General features: G+C 37.7%; 1 protein-coding gene across 2 annotated transcripts; it reads left to right on the forward strand.

Annotated features, from left to right (window-relative positions):
• The first annotated feature begins 1,479 nt into the window (after nt 1-1,479).
• Nucleotides 1,480-19,065, forward strand: LOC121359367 (protein-lysine methyltransferase METTL21E-like). 2 transcript variants are annotated; one of them, XM_041478279.1, is made up of 5 exons: nt 1,509-1,640; nt 3,432-3,516; nt 12,214-12,371; nt 14,676-14,793; nt 15,732-19,065. In XM_041478279.1, exons 2-5 carry the CDS (start codon nt 3,447-3,449, stop codon nt 16,127-16,129), a joined length of 744 nt encoding a protein of 247 aa, XP_041334213.1. In that variant the 5' UTR covers nt 1,509-1,640; nt 3,432-3,446; the 3' UTR covers nt 16,130-19,065. The 2 variants fall into 2 exon arrangements, with proteins under 2 accessions (XP_041334212.1, XP_041334213.1); XM_041478278.1 differs by lacking the exon at nt 3,432-3,516 and having other exon boundaries at nt 1,480-1,640.
• The last annotated feature ends 2,634 nt before the right edge of the window (nt 19,066-21,699 follow it).

Raw genomic sequence — 21,699 nt, forward strand, 5'->3', positions numbered from 1 at the left:
CTAAGCCTGTCTTGAAAGTTTTATGCCCAAAGTATTATTTTTTATTGAAGAGAGATTATGCAACCCCTCAAAAAATCTCAAGGAAAAACATACAGTACAGTAAGTCCCTCTATTGTCTGATGTGCAGTAATTGTTGATATTCTGAATGTAAAAGACACGTTTTTAGATTTGGAGTTACATGTTACAAATTCCATTTGAAGTTTGGCTGTGTCCAAAGACAGTATTTGTTTGCAAAGGTGATGTTCAGAGGTATCTACTGGTTGCAGCACTCACGTTTGATTAATTTGTGTGGGGTGATGTGAAGCTCAGACTTCTCACATGCCTTTCTTCTCTGAATGTAAAATTTATTTCCAGCTCCTGGGTGTAAAGGAGGGAAAGCACAGAATTCTAGCAGTCTTACTCATGGTCTTATGTTATGTTTTAGTCCTTGGGGGGTTTTTTTTGTGTGTGTGTTCTCATTTGATATTTCTACTGCATTTCTCATTGTTTCATTATTTGAAATCCAAGACCATATGTTAAAGTTTTGTATGAGACATTATCCTCCCCTAAATGGGGGAGGGGCTGAGGAGAGCTGGGTGGGATTTGGCCCTTACCATTGCAGAGAGTCTAATACTTCATGTGCAGTTTCTACTGGGTGAAAATCATCCCTTTTGGTACTACTTTTAGAAAAGATTATAACATTCTCAGTCTGTCCAGTCAATTTACAGCACTATTTTATAAATCACTTGTTACCATTACTGAATTTTACTTTAAAAGTGTGTATCAGGCCCTGGTGAGTTTTTATAAAAGTAGAAGAGCTCCCTTTTATTTCTTCTGCTAACTATGGCACAGAGATTCTCACTTCTCTGTAGGGCTTGTTTAGTGTTTTGGTACAATAATTTATTATTTTTTGGCAACACCTAGAAAACCCATTTGAGGTTGAAGTCTAATTTTTCGAAAAAATGTGTAAAGTGTGTAGCCATGATACTCATCAACAAAAGTGAGAGACGGCTCCTGTTCTGAATTGATTGCAGTCTAAAAAGGAGAAGTCTTAGATACCTGTGTTTGGTCCCATGACAGTGTTTGCGATATGTTGAATGAATGGACATCTGGGATATGGAGGAGTGGTATGTTTGTAATTTTGCAGGGTGACAGCAGTGTCATGGGGTTAGGATTTTGAGGGTTGTGTACCTTGTTACAGTTCTGCATTCCAACGGGAGCATGCATTCCTATGCCACAGCTGCAAAAGCACCCCTTCGCCTTGGTAAATTTTTCTCCCGAAGACCCTCTTGGCTCTGAAGAATGGCTTTGTGCTCTTGGGTTACTTTTTAGTACCAGTGAGGAGTTGCAAACACCCTGCCACTATTTATTTAGTAACCCGTGCTGCCGAGTTGGTTACTTTGTGCTTGCGGCTCCCTTGAGGGGGTGTCTCTTGCTGTTCCAAAATTGCTCCCTTACGTAAGGGCAGTGTGGTGCCCTCTTTGTGCTCGGGCTGCAGCTGTCGGGGTTTGTGATCGCTCCCGGTGTGGGGATGATGTTGGCAGTGCGTGACACAGCCTTCGGAACACGCCTTTGCCTGCGGCTGTCAGCGGGGGAAGCCACCGGCAAGATAAGGACTTTGCTGCTGGAGCACCACCTTTGGGAAGCTGTGAGAGATTCAGGTAACGTTGACCGAAATGCGGTGGATGCCCGTGGTGTTTCGCTTGTCTCTGTCTTTTTGCTCAATTAGTTTATATAATTCACTTAAAAAGGTGTAACTGAGCTGCTCAGCGCTGTTTAGTTGCTTGTAGCGCTCCTGAATGCCCATGTTGGACTATTTTAGGTTGCTGTGTAGTTCAGGGCACCTCAGGGTATTTTTAGAATGACATAAAAAATGCAGAGGACCACAAAATACAAAGGCTTTGTACTGTAGGGTGATTTTACCTTTTATTTTGTCTTTTAATGAGAAGAAAATCTGTCATTTTTAATACTTCTGATATAGACAACAAGCTGATGAATGTGTGTAACATTTTCTGCTTAATATCCCTGTAGTTTCTTATGCCACTTGTTATTCTGAAGAGGCATACAAAGACTGAATCCCACTGAGTATCTTTCTGTTGCCTGTCTAATGATGCTCCTATTGCTAAGTTCATGTCTAGACATAAATAAAATGGCAATATTTTTGTTCTGTGTGCTATGGTGACATGTAGAAAGCCCTTAAGTTATTTTCACCTTCAAACAGGATAATGGCTGCTGGTATTGTAATAGTAAAATTAAACATTAAACCTGTGTGTCTTTTGTGGTGTGAAGTCAAGAGAGTAAGGTGCATCCTCTCAAACAGGAGAGGGCTGTTCCATACTGTCCTCTTGATCCTGAAGTTTTGAGAGAAAAACCTACCTAAGACTTTGCACTGTGAGGACAATTTCATATTCAGAATATATTTTTATTTTGATTGTCCTTTTTTTTTTTTCTTTCATTTTATTGTTTGGTCCCACTATGGAGAGATACTCTTTTAGTCATTGCCTTATTTAATTACATCCTTATTGGGTGTTTAGACATCTGTAGATTATTAACTATATGCTGCCTGTAACTATCCTGGCAAAAATTTCCACATAAGAGTAGACATTTAAAAATCGTATCAAAATATCAAAAATAATTGAAGCATTGTGTAGGGTTTGGTTTTTGGTGTTTGTTTGTTTTATTTTGTTTTGTTGTGTTTTTTTTGGGGGGGTTGTTTTGGTTTTTTGTGGGTTTTTTTTGTAGTTTGTTTGGTTTTTTTTTTTTTTTTTTTTTTTTTTTTTTTTGTGCTCCGGGTTTTTTTTTTTTTCTGTGCACTCAGTGTTCTTTCTGATTGTAAAATATCAAGAATTGGAGACTATTGGTTTTCTGTCTGCTTTTCGGCAGACAGCTGAAAATGGTATTGTCCTCTGTCCCACTTTTCCTACTACTTTTTTCTACAGCATGCTGCTTGTTCATATAGGCACATATTCTTTCTGTTCAGCATGTTATTTGTAGATCTTGCTCCCTTATTCTCCTGTCCAGCTTTTACTGTTAGATTGTTTCCTTCCCTTCCAAGCCAATTAATTCAAACAAGATTAGATCACATTGGTGCAATTTTTCTTCTCTTTCGAGGATTTGTTTCTACCTTTCCTTTCAGTCCTTTATAAGCCTACCAAACCTGATTTTAATTGATTTTAATTTCATAAGATAGATGTAAACATCAATCAAAACTTTGGTTTAGTTCTTTGTTTTTAATCTGTTCTTTTTCCTCTGTGAGAATATAACAGTTGAACTAGTTTGCTGTGTCTTATACTTTTATGCCTTGAATATTAATACTTATGTGTCTTCACGTCTTTACTATCAATAGAAATAAATTGTAGCATAATCCATGTAATTTTTTTTTAATTAAGCTTATGTGTGAAAGAAGAAATCAAGTAATTTTATTAAGACAGACTTGTGTTTCTCTGTCCTAGGGTTTGTGGCATAGTATGGATTTGACATCATCACAGCATAATCATTTACACAATCAAGTGGTCAGAGAATTCAAAAGACAAGAGGGTAAAGTGTTTCTTATTTCACTATGTTTCCTTGTTGCATTTAAAAATACTATTAAGTATAAGGAACAAAGTGTCTTGCTGACAATGAGCTATCTTCTAATTAATTTTTTTCTGAGGAACTGTGTTTATGGCATTTGTACAGAAAATGCAACAGAAAGCACTGTTGTAGTATGCTAGCAATGCATGAGGTATTTCAAGTGTGTTATACCTGCATACTCTTGTCCTGGCAGCTTCCTGCTGATGCCTGGAATCTGTCTTCCAGTTACTTGCCTGTGTCTGGTTCCAAGGAATGAAGCTGTGACTATAATCAAGCTTTTCAGACAGGTTTGTTTACAGGCTGTCAGTTAGGAGAATTGGTTATTACAAGCCTGATTTCTGTCTAGACAGCCTGAGACCCTACCTTCAAATACCTTCAGGGGCTGTTGGCAGTGTTTTCTCTTAAGTACTTTTGTGGCTGCACATCTTTGAGGATTCTAAAGCTTCATAAATTGTCCCCTTTTTAGTGGTTACCAAGAGTAGACAAGGTATTAGGACGAATGCACATGTTCTGCGATGGGGTCTAGTTATGTTCTACAGCTGATGCAAAAGTAGGACATTTGAAAAATTATTTTATTTTTCATAGTATTTTTGTGTAAAATCTCAGCTGAGTTGTGGTCTGTGTAGAGCCATGTAGTTCTCTTCCATGTCTATAAACATTAGTCTAAGAGAATGAGGAGGCATGAATTGGATATCTTTACAGACTTTGCCATCTTAAATTCTCTGCCAGGTTCTGGAGGTGGAAGGGTGCTGAATGTGATGCATGGAGATTTTCCTGCTCAATTACTTTGAGCCTGTGCCTTCCTTGTTCTCATCCTCTTTCTCTACTGCTTTCCCCATTCCTATTTCATTATTCCACCTGCCCAGTCTCAGTATCTGTTTCTCAGTGTTCTTATTCCAGTTCGGTTTCTTTGCAAGTCTCAGTCATAGGATCATAGATTCACAAAATGGTTTGGGTTGGAAAGGCCCTTAAAGACCATCTAGTTATAAACCCCTTGCCATGGGCAGAGACACTTTCCACTAGATCAGGTCACTCAAAGTCCCATCCAACCTGGCCCTGAACACTTCCAAGGATGGAGGCATCCATCATTTCTCTGGGCAACCTCTTCCAGTGTTGCACCACCCTCACAGTCTGAGCTCTTTATATTTGGCGCCTTCCCCTTTGTTTATTAATTTACTTGTCATACATTTTCCAGTTTAAAACTCCTTATTTTTGTTCATTATTCCTATTATTACTGGTTCTCAGTTTACAAGTCAGTCCTCACCCGGTCTGATCATTCCTTTTGTGGCTTTAAACAATCAGTACTCCACACCTGTATTGTTAGATGTCTCTCTTTCCTCACATATTTTCTCATATTAGCTTTAACTCTCCTTGGCTAAATGTTTCTGAGACCAGATGCTACCACTCCTGTCTTAATTTCTTGGGAACCTAAATTACTTTACCCTAGTTGCATTATGTAAATTCACTCCAGAATAATTTCACCCCAGAATCATCTCTGAGACAAGAGGAGAATAAGTTTGCAAGGTGTACTTGTCCTTGACAGTCCATCGTCTCACTTCACTTGGCCATGGCTCAGTTTTTAATCCATAAAAATCTGAGAAAATTTTGACCTAGTAACCTTCTCGTAAATCCTGACATTTTAGAAGGGACACACTCCTTCTACTTGCCCTGCCTGACAGATGTCCTAATTGATGGCAATTCCTGCCATCATTTAAAGCATCTTGGTGGAGTCCAGAGCGGTGCCTTAAATGGGACATACTTGGAAGGGAGCCAAGTGAAAAGCATCCTAACCCTATAACTTACAATTTAAGATAATTCAGCTGGAAGGAGGTAGTGGTAGTCATTCATATTTCCTGGGTTACTAAAGATACTTCTCATCTCTCTCATTCTCTTCTGCACTGATGCTTTTTTACTGACTTCAAAGACTTTGTTATAAAATGTGAAAAACATCCTGGGACCCGAGTATGAACCCCAAGTCAGCCACTTCACAACTGAGTGCCCAATTTGTAGTTGGACTTCTCCTTGCTTGCTATCCTTCTAGCATGATTTTTGCAGTCCTGGTTTCCTGCTGGCTTATCTTATTAATTTAACACTTCCCTGTTTTCTTTCTCTCCTCTCAGTAAGTAGACACACTATCTTTGCTTAAGACATGGCTAAACTCAAGTGAAAGCTTCTTGTGTATGGATAGAACAGAGGTTGGAGGCAACACTCAAATAATCAAGGCATACGTGACCTTTGTAGGGAAATCAGTAACTTATTCTTCTGCCTCAACAATGTGCCCATCTTTCCTATTTTCACTTCTTTAGCCTTTGCAGTAGCTGCATTTTGACAATAAATAATATATCTCAACTTCTACATAAGAAAAGTGGTATGACTGCATGGGTTGGTGCTCAGGTCCTTTATACAAAGGAATGTTTTAGAAATCAAGAATTATTGGTAGCTGAATACTGACAGTGTTTTCTTAGGTCTCTTCCTATCTGTCAGGAAGTTATCTGCCTTTTATAATGTATATTAGACCATCTAATTTAAAAACAGAGTCTGCTTTGCAGTCAAATGGACATAATTTAATTATTTTTAGAAAGTAAATGGCTTTTGAGCCTGGACTTGGAGATGTTTTCAATGACAGACAACCATGATGAAGTAACAAGGGAAGTACTTGGCAAACAAATTCATTATGTGTTCAGGAGATAAAATGACTACAGTACTTCTATTTTCAGCCATTTAATGGTTTCTAGATGACCTTTGACTTGGATAGGGCTGGGATATCAGTGTTGTAAATTTGAAACTGAAAACACACCTCTCAAACCTGCGTAATTTCATTGACTGGATATTGTGAGCAAACCCTTCTCTTGTTCTTGTGTCCTCATGCTCTGGGCTTAAGTGCATTTTGTCTCTTGGCTGAGAAGAGTCTGCCTGTGGGTTGCAGTTTTGTATTTCTGCATTTCAAAGTATAAAGTTTCAAGCATTTTGTTACCCTGACGTGGACTCTCAGATTAATCAATATAATACATGCCTTCATTGCTATCACTTCAGCAGACAGAGCTTGTAATGAATGTAGTGGAATGCCTACACTTGCAGGATGATATCCCTTTCTGTAGGTAGGGATGAAGTAAGGAAAAAATAACTGTGCAGTTCAGACATACTGGAAAGGTACTTTGCTTTATATTCTTGGAAAGGTGTGTGTTACATCTGACTTCTGTGAAGTGAAGAGCACGATTAGCTTGCCCTCCTAACACTTTCCTGTGACAGCCCTTAGGCTGAAAAGGAATAAAATAGAAATAAGAAATAGAAATAAGTGGAATGAAAAATAAAAATACTAACGTGATGATGCCTGAAATTTAGGGACTGCGCTGTGATTCAGGATTGTGTATGTTTCCACAGAGCCATCTGTAGTGCTTGTAGGACTAGGGCTCTGATCCTGACATGTCAGTAGCTCAGTAAAAATTCTGACACTCCAGAGTCCTACTATTGTGACCTCTGTGTAATTTTAGGATAAATTTGGTATGAGACATTGGAAATACCCATATGGAATTACTGGGATACCTTTGGATAATTTCTATCAGTGGAGCAATGTAACTCTTCTCCAGTCATCTCTTACAGTCACAGAACTAGTTGCAGGTTTGTTCCCTTACTGATCTTTTTGCAGGTATCCTCTTGACTTTGGGATACATAGATAGTGACAATATATCTTTTAATATAAACAGTATGTATTATATATATTATTTCCACATTATATAAATAAAATACCTCTTAAATATTTAGTTTGGATGACTCCACTCCTGTGTGTCCAGAGTGATCTGAAAAGTCCTGGATATTACGAACCTTGGAATCTCTTAGAAACTTTCTAGCATCTCTAAATGAGTAATACCAGCACAGGTAGTCCTCCTTTGCAGAGGCAGTTGCTGAGAAGTAATAGAGAAACCATATTCCATGCATGTTGATGCATGGTATTAAAATACTTGTAAGGATAAGGCTAAATGGTAAACTTTAAATCTAACCTCTACAGGTGAGAGTATACTGCTTCTGAAGATGGGAGAAAATGTTGCTGTAGGGCTGAACTTTGTCAGGGCAAGTTCATGCTAAAGTCTTGGATTTCATTCCTTTTGCCAGTTGGAGAAAATCCATCAAAGCAGGAGAGAAGCAGATGACTGGATCTTATTTCCTTATGACATTGGGCTGTGACACCATTTGACCTCCTGAGATTAAGCTGAGTCAGGCCAACACTCAAAAGAGGCTAATATGTTTTTTTCTTCCCTGTAGGCTGTTCCCATGAATCAATGTGTGAAAATATTTTTTCTGAATGAGTTCTTCTTCTAATCCACTAGCAAAGTACTTGGAGTATGTTTTGTTACTGTATGTGTTTTTTGTGAAAGAGTTTGAAAACGGAGCTATTGAGTGCTAGTATATTCTTCACAGCTTTTATGGTGGAAGGGTCTTTTAACTTTTTTAGCTATGTTTTAGTTCAGGTATCTAGATTTTATGTGACAAGTGGTGTAAATAACTGATCATGTAGCTTGTTTCTAAACAGGCAATATTTCTACTAATTCTAAGCAAAACTGTGCACATAAAGATTGCCTTCATTTTTATAGAAAAAGATGCTGCAGTTTAAAATTTTTTCCATTCTGACCTGGTCTATTTCCTGTTATTTTCTTTTTACTTTCCCTTCCCTACTTCAAGAACTTCTTCAGCTTTCTCTTAGCAGAAGTCACATAATTCTGTTTATTTAGCTTTTGTTCTAACGTATAACATTTTATGCATATAAACATTTATTTAACATGATGTGTGAATGTGTCAGCAAAATCCTCTACACAGGATTTTGGAGCTTCACACACATTTCTCTAACTAATCTGCCACTGACTTCACAACTCCAGTTTTCCACATGATTAGTACGTCTGTTTGGAAAACTTTGTTTGCATTTCAGTTGCTTAGCCTTTGAGAATGATATTTAGGCTCATTTCAGTGCAAGATATGTCAACAGTACATGAGGTTTTCCCTCAGTCCTGATATTAATGTAAAATCAAGGGAACTCGTGGAACATGCTCCAAAGATGTTAGACTCACACAATAATCAATGTTCTATCTAAAATATTCCAAAGAACACTGTAAGTAATTAACCTATTAGGCAAAAAGTCTTAAGAAACTGAAAGATATTCTTGAAGAATTTGGGGCACTTTTTGTACACAAGTTCAAGACAAAGGAGTTCACTATGTTTCACTAAGAAAAATTATCTCAGTTTCTATATATTGCCTTGAATAGATCACACTGCTTCATCTTACTATAAATAAGGTTCTGGCACTAGAAACTCCAGTGGTTTCTGTGTTTGCTCATGCAAATAGATGAGTAGGCCAAAGAAAATAGTTCTGTGTGGATACCACTTCCACACTTCTCCACATCAAAGAAGAGGGTGAGGGCAAACCTATCGTGTCAAACACAACCTGTGTGTTCATGTGAAGAAGGGAGGAGCCAATCCTGGCAGACTTTTAAGTTCTGATGGTTCAATATCTGTGCTTCAGTAGTATTGCTGGAAATGCCCATTGTGCACTTCTATTCCTACAAGAATTTATAGCCAGGTCAGTCAAGCCTCCTCTTCTCCTATTCTACTCTCTTCTACTGATGAGTAATCTCTTTTTGTTTAAAATTTCATTAGAGTCCATTCATTGACTCATAATTTCAGGGCTTTTTTTTCTGAGCAAGAGAATATTCACTAACACAGAGGTAAACACTTTCAGGAGAATAACTCCCTTGCAGCTTTTTACACCTGTTATTTAGGAACTAGTTTGATCAAAGTACCAGGAGAATTTCGTTAATGTTTTCAGATATTAAAAGAGTTCATCTCACTTGGATTTTACTTACTCTTTTACTTTACTTACAACAATTTTTCTGTCACTTAAAAGATTTCCCACTAGTTCTTTATTTTTCTACTCTCAGTGCTTTGAGGGCAGTTACAGAAAAAATAACATTTCCTTTTGTGCACTCCCACAAGAAGTTGTTCTGAAAGATAAGAAGCAGCAAACAGAAGAGTGTTTTTTGCTGTTCAAAGGGAAAGTTGTATGAAATAAGTGAATCTGACTAAAACTCTGCACTCCTTATTTTTCAGCTCTCTTTGTCAGGATCATTAACATCCTGGTTTTCTGATAAAGTTTCTCCTTTGGGCCTTGTCTAACATATGGTAACTCTGATGAAACAGTTATTATTTTGATTCTTCATAATAGTAGTGTTTTCTTAAAGGGAAAGAAAAAAAAAAAAAAAAAAAAGCATAAGGTTCTCCAGATAAGCCACCTAGAAGATTACCAAAAGGATAAGATGGGCAAAAATTCAAGAGGTGTTATTGATCAGCAGATTTGGGATTCTTCTTTCAGGGGTACAGACAGTGCTCAGGAAGAGAGCAGTGGCTTACAAACTCTGTAAGTGTAGGTGCTATGCAAACCTGAAGTAGAAAGTGTGCTGATCCTGTAGGGAATAGGGGGGAAATGTTTATTGAGTGCCAGAGGGGCAGCTGTAGTACTGCTAAAGTTTTATAGATCTTCTCTCAGGAGCTTTATAAGTTAAGACCTAATAAGTTACCAGCTTCTCAACAAAATTGGATCCAAAACAGATGTCAAGGGAGGAAAATCAAGAAAAATGGTTGTAATTGAAAGGTAATAGAAAGAATAGCTTTTACTTCCACAGCTAGTAATGATCACAGAACAAGATCAGACTGCTCTAAGCAATCAGAGGAGATTAAAAGCAGGCTATATCTGGTATGCTTGGAAACAGGATGATCTATTAAATACACTTATGATATGTGTAATAAGACAGCTTTTTATTATTTCTTTCATAAGAGAAAGACTAATTTTGCCCTGAAACAGCATTTCCCATAAACATGGCACTTAGCTCATGTTTGTCAAGAGCTCCCTGATTACAGGCACAGTGATGAATGTGTTTTCTCCCAGCTTAACATCAGAGGCTTGAAGAGGCTGACACATACTGCTTGTTTCCCAACATGTTAAAATACCATAGTTTCAATGTTGGGCATTTTATTTTAGTTATATTAATAAAATTTATCAAAACTTTTTTCCCAGTAGTATATGCATGATATTATTTTTAATTTTGCTATATTCCATGATTAGGGTTCTTTCCCCCTGCAATAAATTCTACAAGTACTGTGGTTGGTTAGTCAGTTTTTGTTGGGTTTTGTGTCTTAATATCAACATAACAAATTCAAATATTTTTGGTTTTTCTTCCGTGTTTGCTGCTATTCTCTATTTTCCTGTGATGCTGAAATTTGAGATACAAGCTCACAGCACTGGCTAATAAGTTTGAGCAGTTTCATGATATCTTTTTGTCTGGTATTATCTTTTTCTTTGTTCACCCTTGCTTTTGTTCCTTAGGCCTTGTATCCCAAGGAAGGAAGGGAGACTTTGTCCATAAGTTATCACAATAAAAATACTGAGGCATATGGCAATATAAATGACAACACTTGGGGTCATTATGCCCTGTGACAGCAATGATTCAAGGGAGAAGAAAATGTGAAGAATCTTCAGTAGAGCAAAGTCTTTTATGTTGATGAAAGCATAAAAGGTTTCATTTTCCAGAACCAGCAGATCCCAAAATTAATATCTGTGATTTTGATAGGAGCTGCAGGCTTGATACAGAACCTCTGCTTTGGACAAGATGGTAACTTGGTTATCTAAATCTCTAGCATGCTTTCTAGAAGGTGTAGCTTGCAAACGGACAAGATGGTAACTTGGTTATCTAAATCTCTAGCATGCTTTCTAGAAGGTGTAACTTGCAAACATTTTTCCAATGTTTTTTTTTTTTTTTTTCCAACAGACCATAGCTGGCTATGAAAGCAAAATTCCTGGGAAAACTTGGAATGAATCTAGACTTTGCTAAAAAAATGCTCTAGACAGTTTCACTTACATATTGTTTTCTGACATTGTGGTGCAGTTTTGTGTGATGATGGCAAAACTGAAACTATCTTGGTGTTCCGCTAAAAAAGAATGAATCCTCTTCTGTTAGAACAGTTATCCAGGATTTTGTTAGTTATCATAAATATTCTTTGCTTAGCAACAGGGATGGCATTCAGGATATCAAGCCAGCTGGAAAGAATCCCTCTGACAGGGCTCTGTTGGGGTGGGTGGATAAGCTTTCCTGACAACACGAGTGCTTTCACTCCTGTCTGTCATAATTTGTGCTGCTAGGATCTGTTTCACAAGTTTTGTGACAGACTTATAAGTGATATTCTGGCTCCTTTTGTTTACTGTCAGAAAGAACCAGAATATGGGGAAAGTGAACAGTAAAAGGATATGGAGAATAATGAAAAATCCAGGTGCATAAGGCTGTGAGTGTCTATACTAGGGTATTTATTCTTGAAGGGAAGAAGAAGTTTAAAATTTTCCTTTGGGTTGCTGAAATGGAAAACAGTGTATGCTAACATTCCCCTTCTTTACTTTGTATGGACTTGGCTGCTTCAGCGAAACATGAAAGAAGATATTTAGTCACACACTGAAAATTTCAATTAGAATTCAGGAGAATAGCTGCGTACCATGCTGACCATTAATGGTGAAATGTATTTTAATATAATTTATATTTTTGCTTCCAAATCAGCTTTTCAATATGAATTGGTAGTTTTATTATCAGTCCACTCAGCCTCTTTGACATTTTATACTTTTGCTTCCAGGGGAAAAAGAAGATGAACAAATAGTTGCAGAAATCATGGAGAGACGTTTTTTTCCTGATCATATAGCTTATAAGACCTGGGAAGGCTTTCACTTTGCTGGCCATGAGATAAGAATTACAGAAGCCACTGATTGTTACGGGGCAGTCGTCTGGCCATCGGTACGATATTTTTGTAGTGTAGTTATTTTTCATTTTTGGAGCCATCTAACATTTTAGTATTTGTTTTGTATAATAAATATATTTTTAAAATATGTTATAAACCCAAGGAAATAATTCTGTGCTTCTCTGTCTCTATTCTGCAAATTCCAAACCTGAATTTAACCTGGTTTTGTGTGGACTTATGTTTCTCAAAACTTACTTGGTATTTCTTGTGCATGCCTCAATCACCCAAGGTGTATGATCTTGTGTCCCCTCCTTGCTTGCTAGTAGCTTTTAATCCTATTAGCCAATTACCAGCATATTTTGAAAGAAATATGGCAGTTTTATGATGATTGCATTTCTATACATTTTATAAATGCAGATGGCTGTGTAGCAGACAGATCCAGGTTGCAGAAACAACTGTGATATGAACTCACAAGGTGTTAGCACTCACAGAAGCTATTCAACCTACTCATGTAAGGAACAAATTTACCTTGTTAATACATAGACATGGGAAAATGTTCAGCTGGAGCTTTCAGTATCTTAAACAGCTGGAAATCTAGTTGGAGAGGACAATTTTCCTTGGCTTTTTATATAAGAACTATCAATGCTTTCACCATACAAGTAGTCTTACTCAGATTTTGAATCTGTCCAAAGCAGCAAACTTGCTGTTTTGAAGTAGTTAAGACTGAAAGAAATCTCCAGGGAGGTGCCACAATGCATGATGAAATTTTTGTCCCTAAAGGAGAGACCCAGGATGCTCCATTTCTTTCCCAACTGCCTGAGCCTCCTAGGATCATACAATTTTTTAGAAGTATGACCATAGTTCAGCTGAAGATAGTTGTCCTGCTCTTCTGCTTTGAAGTCCAAATGATATTTCTGGTTTTAGGAGACCTGGACTAGTCATCTGTACTATATGTTTTGGTGACCTCAGTGTATGTCTTCATGGAAAGTTTGGCTGACTACCAATTATTCACACAAAATCATGGACTTTAAGGAAAATAAAGTTTCTGCATGTTTCATGGAAAGGAATGCAGATTTCAAAGTTTCCCTGATTTAACCCTCAGAAACTTTGATTATGCCAGCCAGTTTCTACAATAGAATACAGAAAAACCCTGAGGGAAGGAATTATAAGAATTAATGTAACTAAGAGGAAATCCTAATATAAGGTCAAATATAATGTCAGTATAATGTCAAATATCAGACCCAGTCCTTAGGAGCCTGACTTTAATTATTCCTGGTTCTCACAGACTGATCTCTATATCAAAGTGCTGTTGATTAAATGATATATGTCAGTTTGGATTACCTCCTCTTCTGTGCTCTAAATTAAGAGGTAGGAAAAACCCCTTTGTTTTACTTTCTAGCATGTTAACACTAGGTCAGCAGTCCCCCTGATCCTTTACTTCTCATTCATAATTAGTTAAAAGCAAAATTAATTTTGCTGTGCCAGAGCAGGCCGCTAATGATTGTCTTTCCAAATGGTCATCTGTATTGTGAGAGCATAGAACAATCATCTTATTTGTCATTGGATATTATATAGCTATCAAAGTCTGAAAAAAATATGGAAGTAAATATGGAAACTATTTTTATGAGAGAAGTAAAATTAGCAATTTCTATTTCACCAGTGAACTAAAACTTACTGGTCATTGTGAGGTAAGGCAGAAAAGCTGAAGATTTTTAATCACTTTAAGATTAACTGATCAGTTAATCACATTATATATACATGTGTAAGGAGTCTGTTGTAAATGCTCTTTGTGGCTATATTTACTATGAAGGTTTGCTAAGCTTAACAAGGTAAGCAAATAGAAACTGCAAACAAACTGAACCAGAAAAAAAGGGGGTAAATCTATTTGCCCCTTTTGAACCCTAACAATAATTAGTTATTGCCAGAAATAATTGACTATTGGAAGAACTTAACAAGGATTGTCATGGATTTTCTCTCAGAAGCAGTCTTTACATCAAGATGTTTTTGTGAAGGACACATTTTCACTCAATCAGAAGTAAGTCCAGTTATAAGCAAGGATTGGTAACCGGAATTTTACAACTCGTGTTACATCTTGTGACAGATTATCTAATGGTAGTTGCTCCTTCTGTCTGTAATAATTCACTGACCTATACGGGGGCATTTTGTAGCATTTATTTTGTGGCCTATAGAGCCCAAAGAACATAATGCGCTGTGGTCCTTTAGGGATTGTGTTTGAATGAATATTGCCCATTTGAACAGACAACAATTTTTTTGCATGCTTTTAAATGACAATTCATGTTTAGTAGAGGGATTTAGTTCATTATTTTGTTCAGTATGTTCATGGATTTCCTCCCCTACAGGCTCTTGTTCTGTGTTATTTTTTGGAAACTAATTCTAAACAATGCAATTTGGTTGACAAAAATGTGATTGAAATTGGAGCTGGAACTGGCTTGGTCTCCATAGTAGCCAGTTTGCTGGGTGAGTATGTGACATTTCTCTTAAGCTCTTGGAAACACCTCTCAGATGAATAATGGAGGACAAATGATGTGGTTTGGTCCTTCTAAGAGACTGTTGTTTGAAAGTTTCCAAGAGCAAGAAACAGTAAATTCTAAAAGGCTTGTTTGGAAACGAGCTTTGGTGTGTTTTTTTTAGGGGTTTTGTGTTTTTTTTTTTTTTTTTTTTTTTTTCCTGAGTGTGTATTGATACAATAAAGGAGGTCCCAGTAGATATGTTGTCATTAAACATAGAGATCAAAATAAGAAATTAGTGGCTTTGCAGGGTATCAGTGGCAAATAGATTGAGCCAGATGTAAGTACGACCAGTGCATCCCCTTCCTTTGACCAAACAGCTCTTGGATGCCAGGTCACCTTCTATCCAATTCTATCCATTTGTGTTTCAGTATTTTCTTTCAGCAGCTTGATCTTTCTGCTACAGACATTGTTATGTTTTCTCTCATGGCACCCTATTCATCATCAAGAGTAATCCAGGTCAGTGGGTTCTGCATTTTAACAGAACTTTAGCTTTTGGTAGTCTGAGAAAGCTTCTTGTGTGAGAAGAGAAGAACCTGAGGTAATGCTTATATCTCATGCTGACTTCTTGGATTCAGTAATTGGTATTCATCAATTCCTAGTCAGCCACTGTGCTTTTAACCAATGTGGTATCAAGATACAGTAAGTATCTGATTTCTCCCCACCAGCTGCATTTAGATGGCATTCTGTAGAGTAGAACTACGAGGAAGCAAATATTTATTTTAAACACAATATTTAAGAGTTATTGTAAACATCTTCATTTTTTTATTGCCCTCAGTGAGAGTTACCTGAAAAAATCAGTTCCTTGTGCAGTGGCTTTTGTGAATGGGCTTTTACTCAAGAGTTGATGTATATTCAAATATTGTATTTGTTTTCTCTGTGTCACAGGTGCCTTTGTGACTGCCACAGATTTGCCAGAACTACTGGGAAACCTTCAGTACAACATTCTCCAAAATACAAAGCAGAAATGCAAACACCAGCCTTGTGTTAAGGAGTTGTCTTGGGGAATTGATCTGGAAAAGAACTTTCCCAGGTCTTCCTGTCACTTTGACTACATTATGGCTGCTGATGTAGTTTACCACCATCCATTCCTAGATGAACTCCTCCTAACTTTTGATCACTTGTGCAAGAATGATACTGTTATTCTGTGGGCCATGAAATTTAGGCTGGAGAATGAGAACCGATTTGTGGACAGATTTCAGACACTGTTTGACTTAGAGATGATTTCTAATTTTCCCAGTTTGAACATAGCCTTGTATAAAGCAACGAGGAAAGGCAAGATGTAAGCCAGACCTTCCAAACAAAAGGTCTGAAAGAGAGATATAGGGAGGTGACAGTTGCAGCTGTTCTGCAGCTTTTTATCTCTTTAATAATTTCCATTATAGTAGCTGCTGACACTTACATGAATGACATTTCTAGAGATAGGTAAAACAAATCATCAAATTCCTAGTGCATTCCTATAAATTCCTAAATTCAATTTGCCAATAGTGATATACACAGAAGAGATATATCTGTGACATTGTCTTGACTTTTATGTGCTAAGCTGACAACTCTAATAACTTTTACAAGTCTTACCATGATTGTTATGGGTCATATAATAAATATTTCCAGAAGTTTTCAATTACAGCTTTGAACAGTCTCTTATAAGTTTGAACAATTATTTAAAACTTCAGACTATAAATCTTTGTATCTACAAGTTTTGGTGTTAAATCTGATATTTCCCCATTTTCACTATAATTTTAATCCTTCCTTTGAATACTCTTAATAGGACATTAAATTAGCTGAAAAAACCTCACCACCTGGAAAACACATTTTGTGATAAAGGGATAGAATACATTAATTACTCTTAATGCAATGATTATGTTTTCATTTTTTAATTTAAATTTAGGGATTCTTCAACACACAGAGCACATGAGGCAAGAGGGATTTAAATGTTTTTTTGCTTGAACAAAGGTCTTGTATTGGAAGTGTACAACAACCAGCTGCCCTTGACAATGACTTTTAATTCTTGGTCTGAGCTCTGCTCCTCCAAAAATAGACGGTTATCTGAACCTGAGGGAGCAACAATGGAAAAAGGAAAGTGGCCATCAAGAAAGGAGCTTTGCACTGCTGGCTGCTGGTGGCTGGAGGCAGAAAACTCAGCGAGCTTGTCATGGTGTGGCTGAGGCATGGATAGACTTAGAGATTTGTTTGGTTTTTTAGTATGGGCAAACAAAATACTTTCCTCCTAACCACTCAGTACTGCATGCTCCTGTTTTCAGTGGCCTATCTGAGAGTTTTCTTTTGGGTAGGTTAATAAAATTTTTCTTTCCACACACCATATTTTCTGATTCTGTTTGTAGTTGATTTTGAGGCTTTCAAGTCTATTTCAGGCTAGAGAAGAGAGTTTTATCACCACTCCTGTAGCAGGCAATTGCTCTATAATGTGGAGGCTCTGGGGACTGTCAGTCTTTATGTTTTAACTCCTATTTGTATTCTCTCAAGGAGCTTTTTATTTTTTAATGTTGACCTCCTGAACATGCTATTGTTTTAATCTTTGATTGTGGCGGATGCATGTTACTTATTTACTCTAGCACAAGTCTGAGGCAGAACCGTGGTAAATGTGGTATGGAATGTACTTTTTGTCCCAGCTGAACATTGGTGCCCAGTGTTAGAGGTGAAGTGTTGCAGAGAGGAAAGGCTGATTTGCCAAACTTTTCCAGTGGGAGCTGGATTTCCTAGGGCATCCTTGGTGAAACACAAAGGGTGACCCTAGGATAAAACTAAAGCAATCAGTAGCATGTCTTAGCCCAGAAGTAAAATGACAAGAAAGGGTGTCAAGTCTATTTTTTACCTCTCCTGCTGAGAAATCACATGTGAGATTTTGGCTTGGAGTTTATTAGAGAATAATAGTCATCACTCAATTTCCTGTGACAAAATTTGTAGAGGTGGAATCCTTTATTGGATCAATCAGTATAGCTAGAAAATTAGATTCTATACCAGCTGACAGGGAGTATTACCCCTCCTTACAGAAGTTACTGTGCCTATGTCCTTAAATAATTACAGCTGTAGAAAAACAGACTGCAGAATGGAAACATTTGGAAATAATTTTCTTTCTACATTGTGTAATAGAAATAGTTTAGTGTAAACAAATAAAGAAGCAAACAGGGATCTCTGCATTGCTTGATTTCTTCTCCCTCTCTCCCTGCTTCCTTCCTCTTAACTTGCTTGCAATCATCGAATCTTCTGCAATTGTAACCATAATCGTTGTATCTGAAACGGCATCTCAGTCTACAAGTATTTCATGGATAAATGGATTGTCACTATAATTAGTGAAATGACCTTGTGAACTCCAAAGTGATGAAGGCAAAAGAGGAAGACTACAGCAAAGCTGTTAAGTGTGATCACTTTTAAATAGCTGTCTGCTGACTAGCCCTCCTGTTTGAGCCACAGACTGACCCCTGCTGAGCTTCTGCTGAATTCAACAGGAGAAGTGTTTGTCAAATGGAGTCAGGATTCAGCACTTTAGGCCCAACAGCTTGTTAATATGTACTGGAACGCAACATCAGCTCTCTTTCTCACAAGTCTGCCTAGCACTGCTGTGTGAAGTTTCCTGGGAAATCTCTGGTGACTGGCTGCTCTATTGTACAGCCACCCTTTGTCCTCTGCTGTGACGGGCAGGTTATTAGCCATGACCAGTGGAGGGTGAGCTTGCATTTGGCATTTGCCTATGGAGTTTATTTCTGCTCTCTGAGAGTAAGTCTCACATAAATGCCAAGTATTACTGACCCCTAAAGTCAGTCATAATTTTAATAACCACTTATTCTTTGTTCCAATAGCTCAGATAAAGGATCAAACTGTCATTCAGTGCATTATATTGCTAATACAGATGGCATTTGCAGCTGTAGCTTCTGAAAGGCAGGGGGAAAGAAGGTCAGTTAAATTTGTGGGTGAAAGAGCTCCACTTTTAAAGAATGCCAGAGGATCTGCCTCTGCTGGTAGGCTTTTACAGTCTCTTATAGGTTGTTATGACAATCAAACTAATTTAAGAGATAAATTTGGTTGTATAGGTATAGATTCAATCCATTCCATGGGTTTTATGTATTTCAACCTAAGAGCAGCAGTATATTTAAGTAACTTCATGGTATTTCCAAAGTTTTCCACAAACAATATGTTTTTCAAGTGCATATATTGTCTGGAAGGGTTCTTTTTGAATAAAGTGTATGTAGAATTATTACAGTGATTTACTTTGTTGCTTATTTTATATTTTCATCAAGGTTTTTACAAATCTTTGCCTTTTCCCTCTCAGAATTAAAGAAACAAACATTTTCAACATTGTAGAGTTTCCATATGGTCATATTTTGATTTTGTCTCTCTCTTGCTGAATTTCAGTTTTGCAGCTATGAGTTATTTGGTTTTGTTTGCATTATTACACCCACCCACTTGGGCTTTTACCTCTTATAACAACTGTAAGAAAAAGCTGTAGCTGCTGAAAATTTAGGAAAAAAAATATTCAAATGCCAGTACAGATCCCAATTTTCATTTAGAAGCAGTAATGGAGCCCCAGCCTAAGAAATACAACTGCTAAAAATACCCAAATAACTACCCCTAGCCCTAATGGTAGTTGAATGATGAACAACTTATATAGGTCATTTATACAAGCACTAGTCAGTGCTAGGTGAGCAAAAAAGACCAAAGAACACCAAAGAACACCAGGTGTGTCCTCCTGAATGGATCTTCATTGCCAGCCACATTATGTCAGGTGACTCGGTCATCTGAAGAAATAGTACATACACCAAACAACTCAGGACCTTGAATCCTAAATGGATTAAGAAGTCACCAGTTTAGAAGGCACCAGTTCAGCCAACACCCTTTCACTTCTGGAGACCTGAATGGTGCAGGACTTTTCCCTATTCAACCACTGCTACTGCACTGGTGACCTTGAGGTGATCTCAAGATATGTTCAGTGACAAAGATAGACAGAAGCTGTCAAGATATCATTGCTCCGTGGGTGTAATTAAGAAATTGACATATTCATTCTTGTAATAGGTCTGTGACTTCAGGGAAATGTTACACAGGTGTAAAGCAAAGAGGAAACGAAGCTAAATTTTAAGGGATTTAAATCTCATTCACAGGGGAAAGTCCAGCATCAAAGTTCTTTCACAGTAAAAATAACATTTCCTGTGCTCCACCTTGTTTGAATTTTTTGCATTAAGGAAAAAAAAGTAAATTAATTTTATTATTGCATAAAACCAAATACTTTTGTGCCACTCTAGATAAATTATAAACACCTTAAAAGTATAAGCAGTCAGCAATAGGTCAGAATAAAATAACAAATTTTCCTTTTGCGTAGTTAAGCCATCCAAACATACAATACACAGAGTGTCTGGAATTTCAGAATCATTTAGGTTGGTTGGCACCTCTGAAAGGTATCTAGTCCTACCTTCTGCTCACATCTGGGCCATATTCAAATCTGAACAGCTTGCTCAGTTTCTCCACCAGTGAATGAAAATCTTGGAGAAAGAAGATTTCACAATACACATGAGCAGCCTGTTAATCTCTTCCCTCCCACCTCACATATCCAACTGGAATTTCTCTTGCTGCAACTGGGCATCTGTCTATTGTCATTTTGCAATGCACCTGTGGCTTCACCTTCGTTATAACCCTCTTCTTATGTCACAGAAGACAGCTATGAGATCCACCACTCAGGCTGAAGAAACCTAGTGCCCTCAGCCTTTTGCTTCCTCCTGTCCCTTAACCCTTTCAGCCCTTCTCTGCATTCTCTTTAGTTTGTTAAGATTCCTATTAATAGTGGCTCCACAAGCTGACACAGTCCTGCAGATAAGGCACCATTATGCCACATGGAAGAGTAATGATCACTTTGAATGATCTGCTGGCCACACTCTTGCCAGTGCAGTTAACTTGCATCAACTGCAAGGCTACAACACCGTCTTTGTTCCTGTTCCATCAGGACATCCAGTTCCTCTCCTGCAGATGCAGTCTCTAGGTTGTCAACTCATGAGTTGGCATGAGTTAATGCCTGTGCTTCTGCCTTCTGCTACCCTGTTGGACCTTATGTGGATTTTATTGACCTCTTCCTTCCATCTGCCAAAGTCCCTCTGAGGAGCAGCTTTGCCCTTCCCCTGTTTGGTGTCATGGTAGCATTTAATTTCAGTTTATATAATCTATTGTCCATGTCACTGATGGAAATTAATGGCATCAGTCCCTGCCATGACCCCACCTGCATCACTCCTACAGACTGCTTGCTCGGGCTTTTTTTGTTCACTAGCTTGGATTTTAAAGGCCCATTCAGTTTTTAACCACTCATCCATCTGCATCTCTACAACTGAACTACAAAGCCCCTATAAGAAAAAAATGTGATAAAGAGATGCAAGAAAAAGCACTGTGCTCTGCTTTTCCACAGGAACAGCCAGCAGAGAGCAGTTAGTCTGTTCAGATCCTTAGCAAATTTGTATTGGTTGTTTGCAAACATATGTGTTTGGAAGTGTCATCTAGGAGTGTTTTGTGCATAGCCTGCCTGCAGATGGGATGATGCAGACTAGACTGTGGTCTTCTTGAGCCTCCCTCTAGTTCTTTTTGAATATGGACTAATATTTACTTTTGTTCTCAGAGACTGAGTGCTGCCTCTGTCAACTTTCAGACTTGATAGCACTCTTACAGGGACATCAGCCAGTTTCCTTGGCATCCTCAAGACACTGCCTTGATCTATGGATTTCTGTGTGCCCAGATGGATTAAGTGGACCCCAGCTTGGTTGTTCCTATGCTTACTGCTTTCACCAAATTCTGTCACTGAACAGGAAGATACAGAAATCTTGAGAGCTGGCCTTGCCAGTAAAATGGATTAGTTCAGCCTTTG

The sequence above is a fragment of the Pyrgilauda ruficollis genome, unplaced genomic scaffold (assembly GCF_017590135.1).
Source record: "Pyrgilauda ruficollis isolate IOZ18807 unplaced genomic scaffold, ASM1759013v1 scaffold44, whole genome shotgun sequence".
Lineage (NCBI taxonomy): Eukaryota > Metazoa > Chordata > Aves > Passeriformes > Passeridae > Pyrgilauda > Pyrgilauda ruficollis.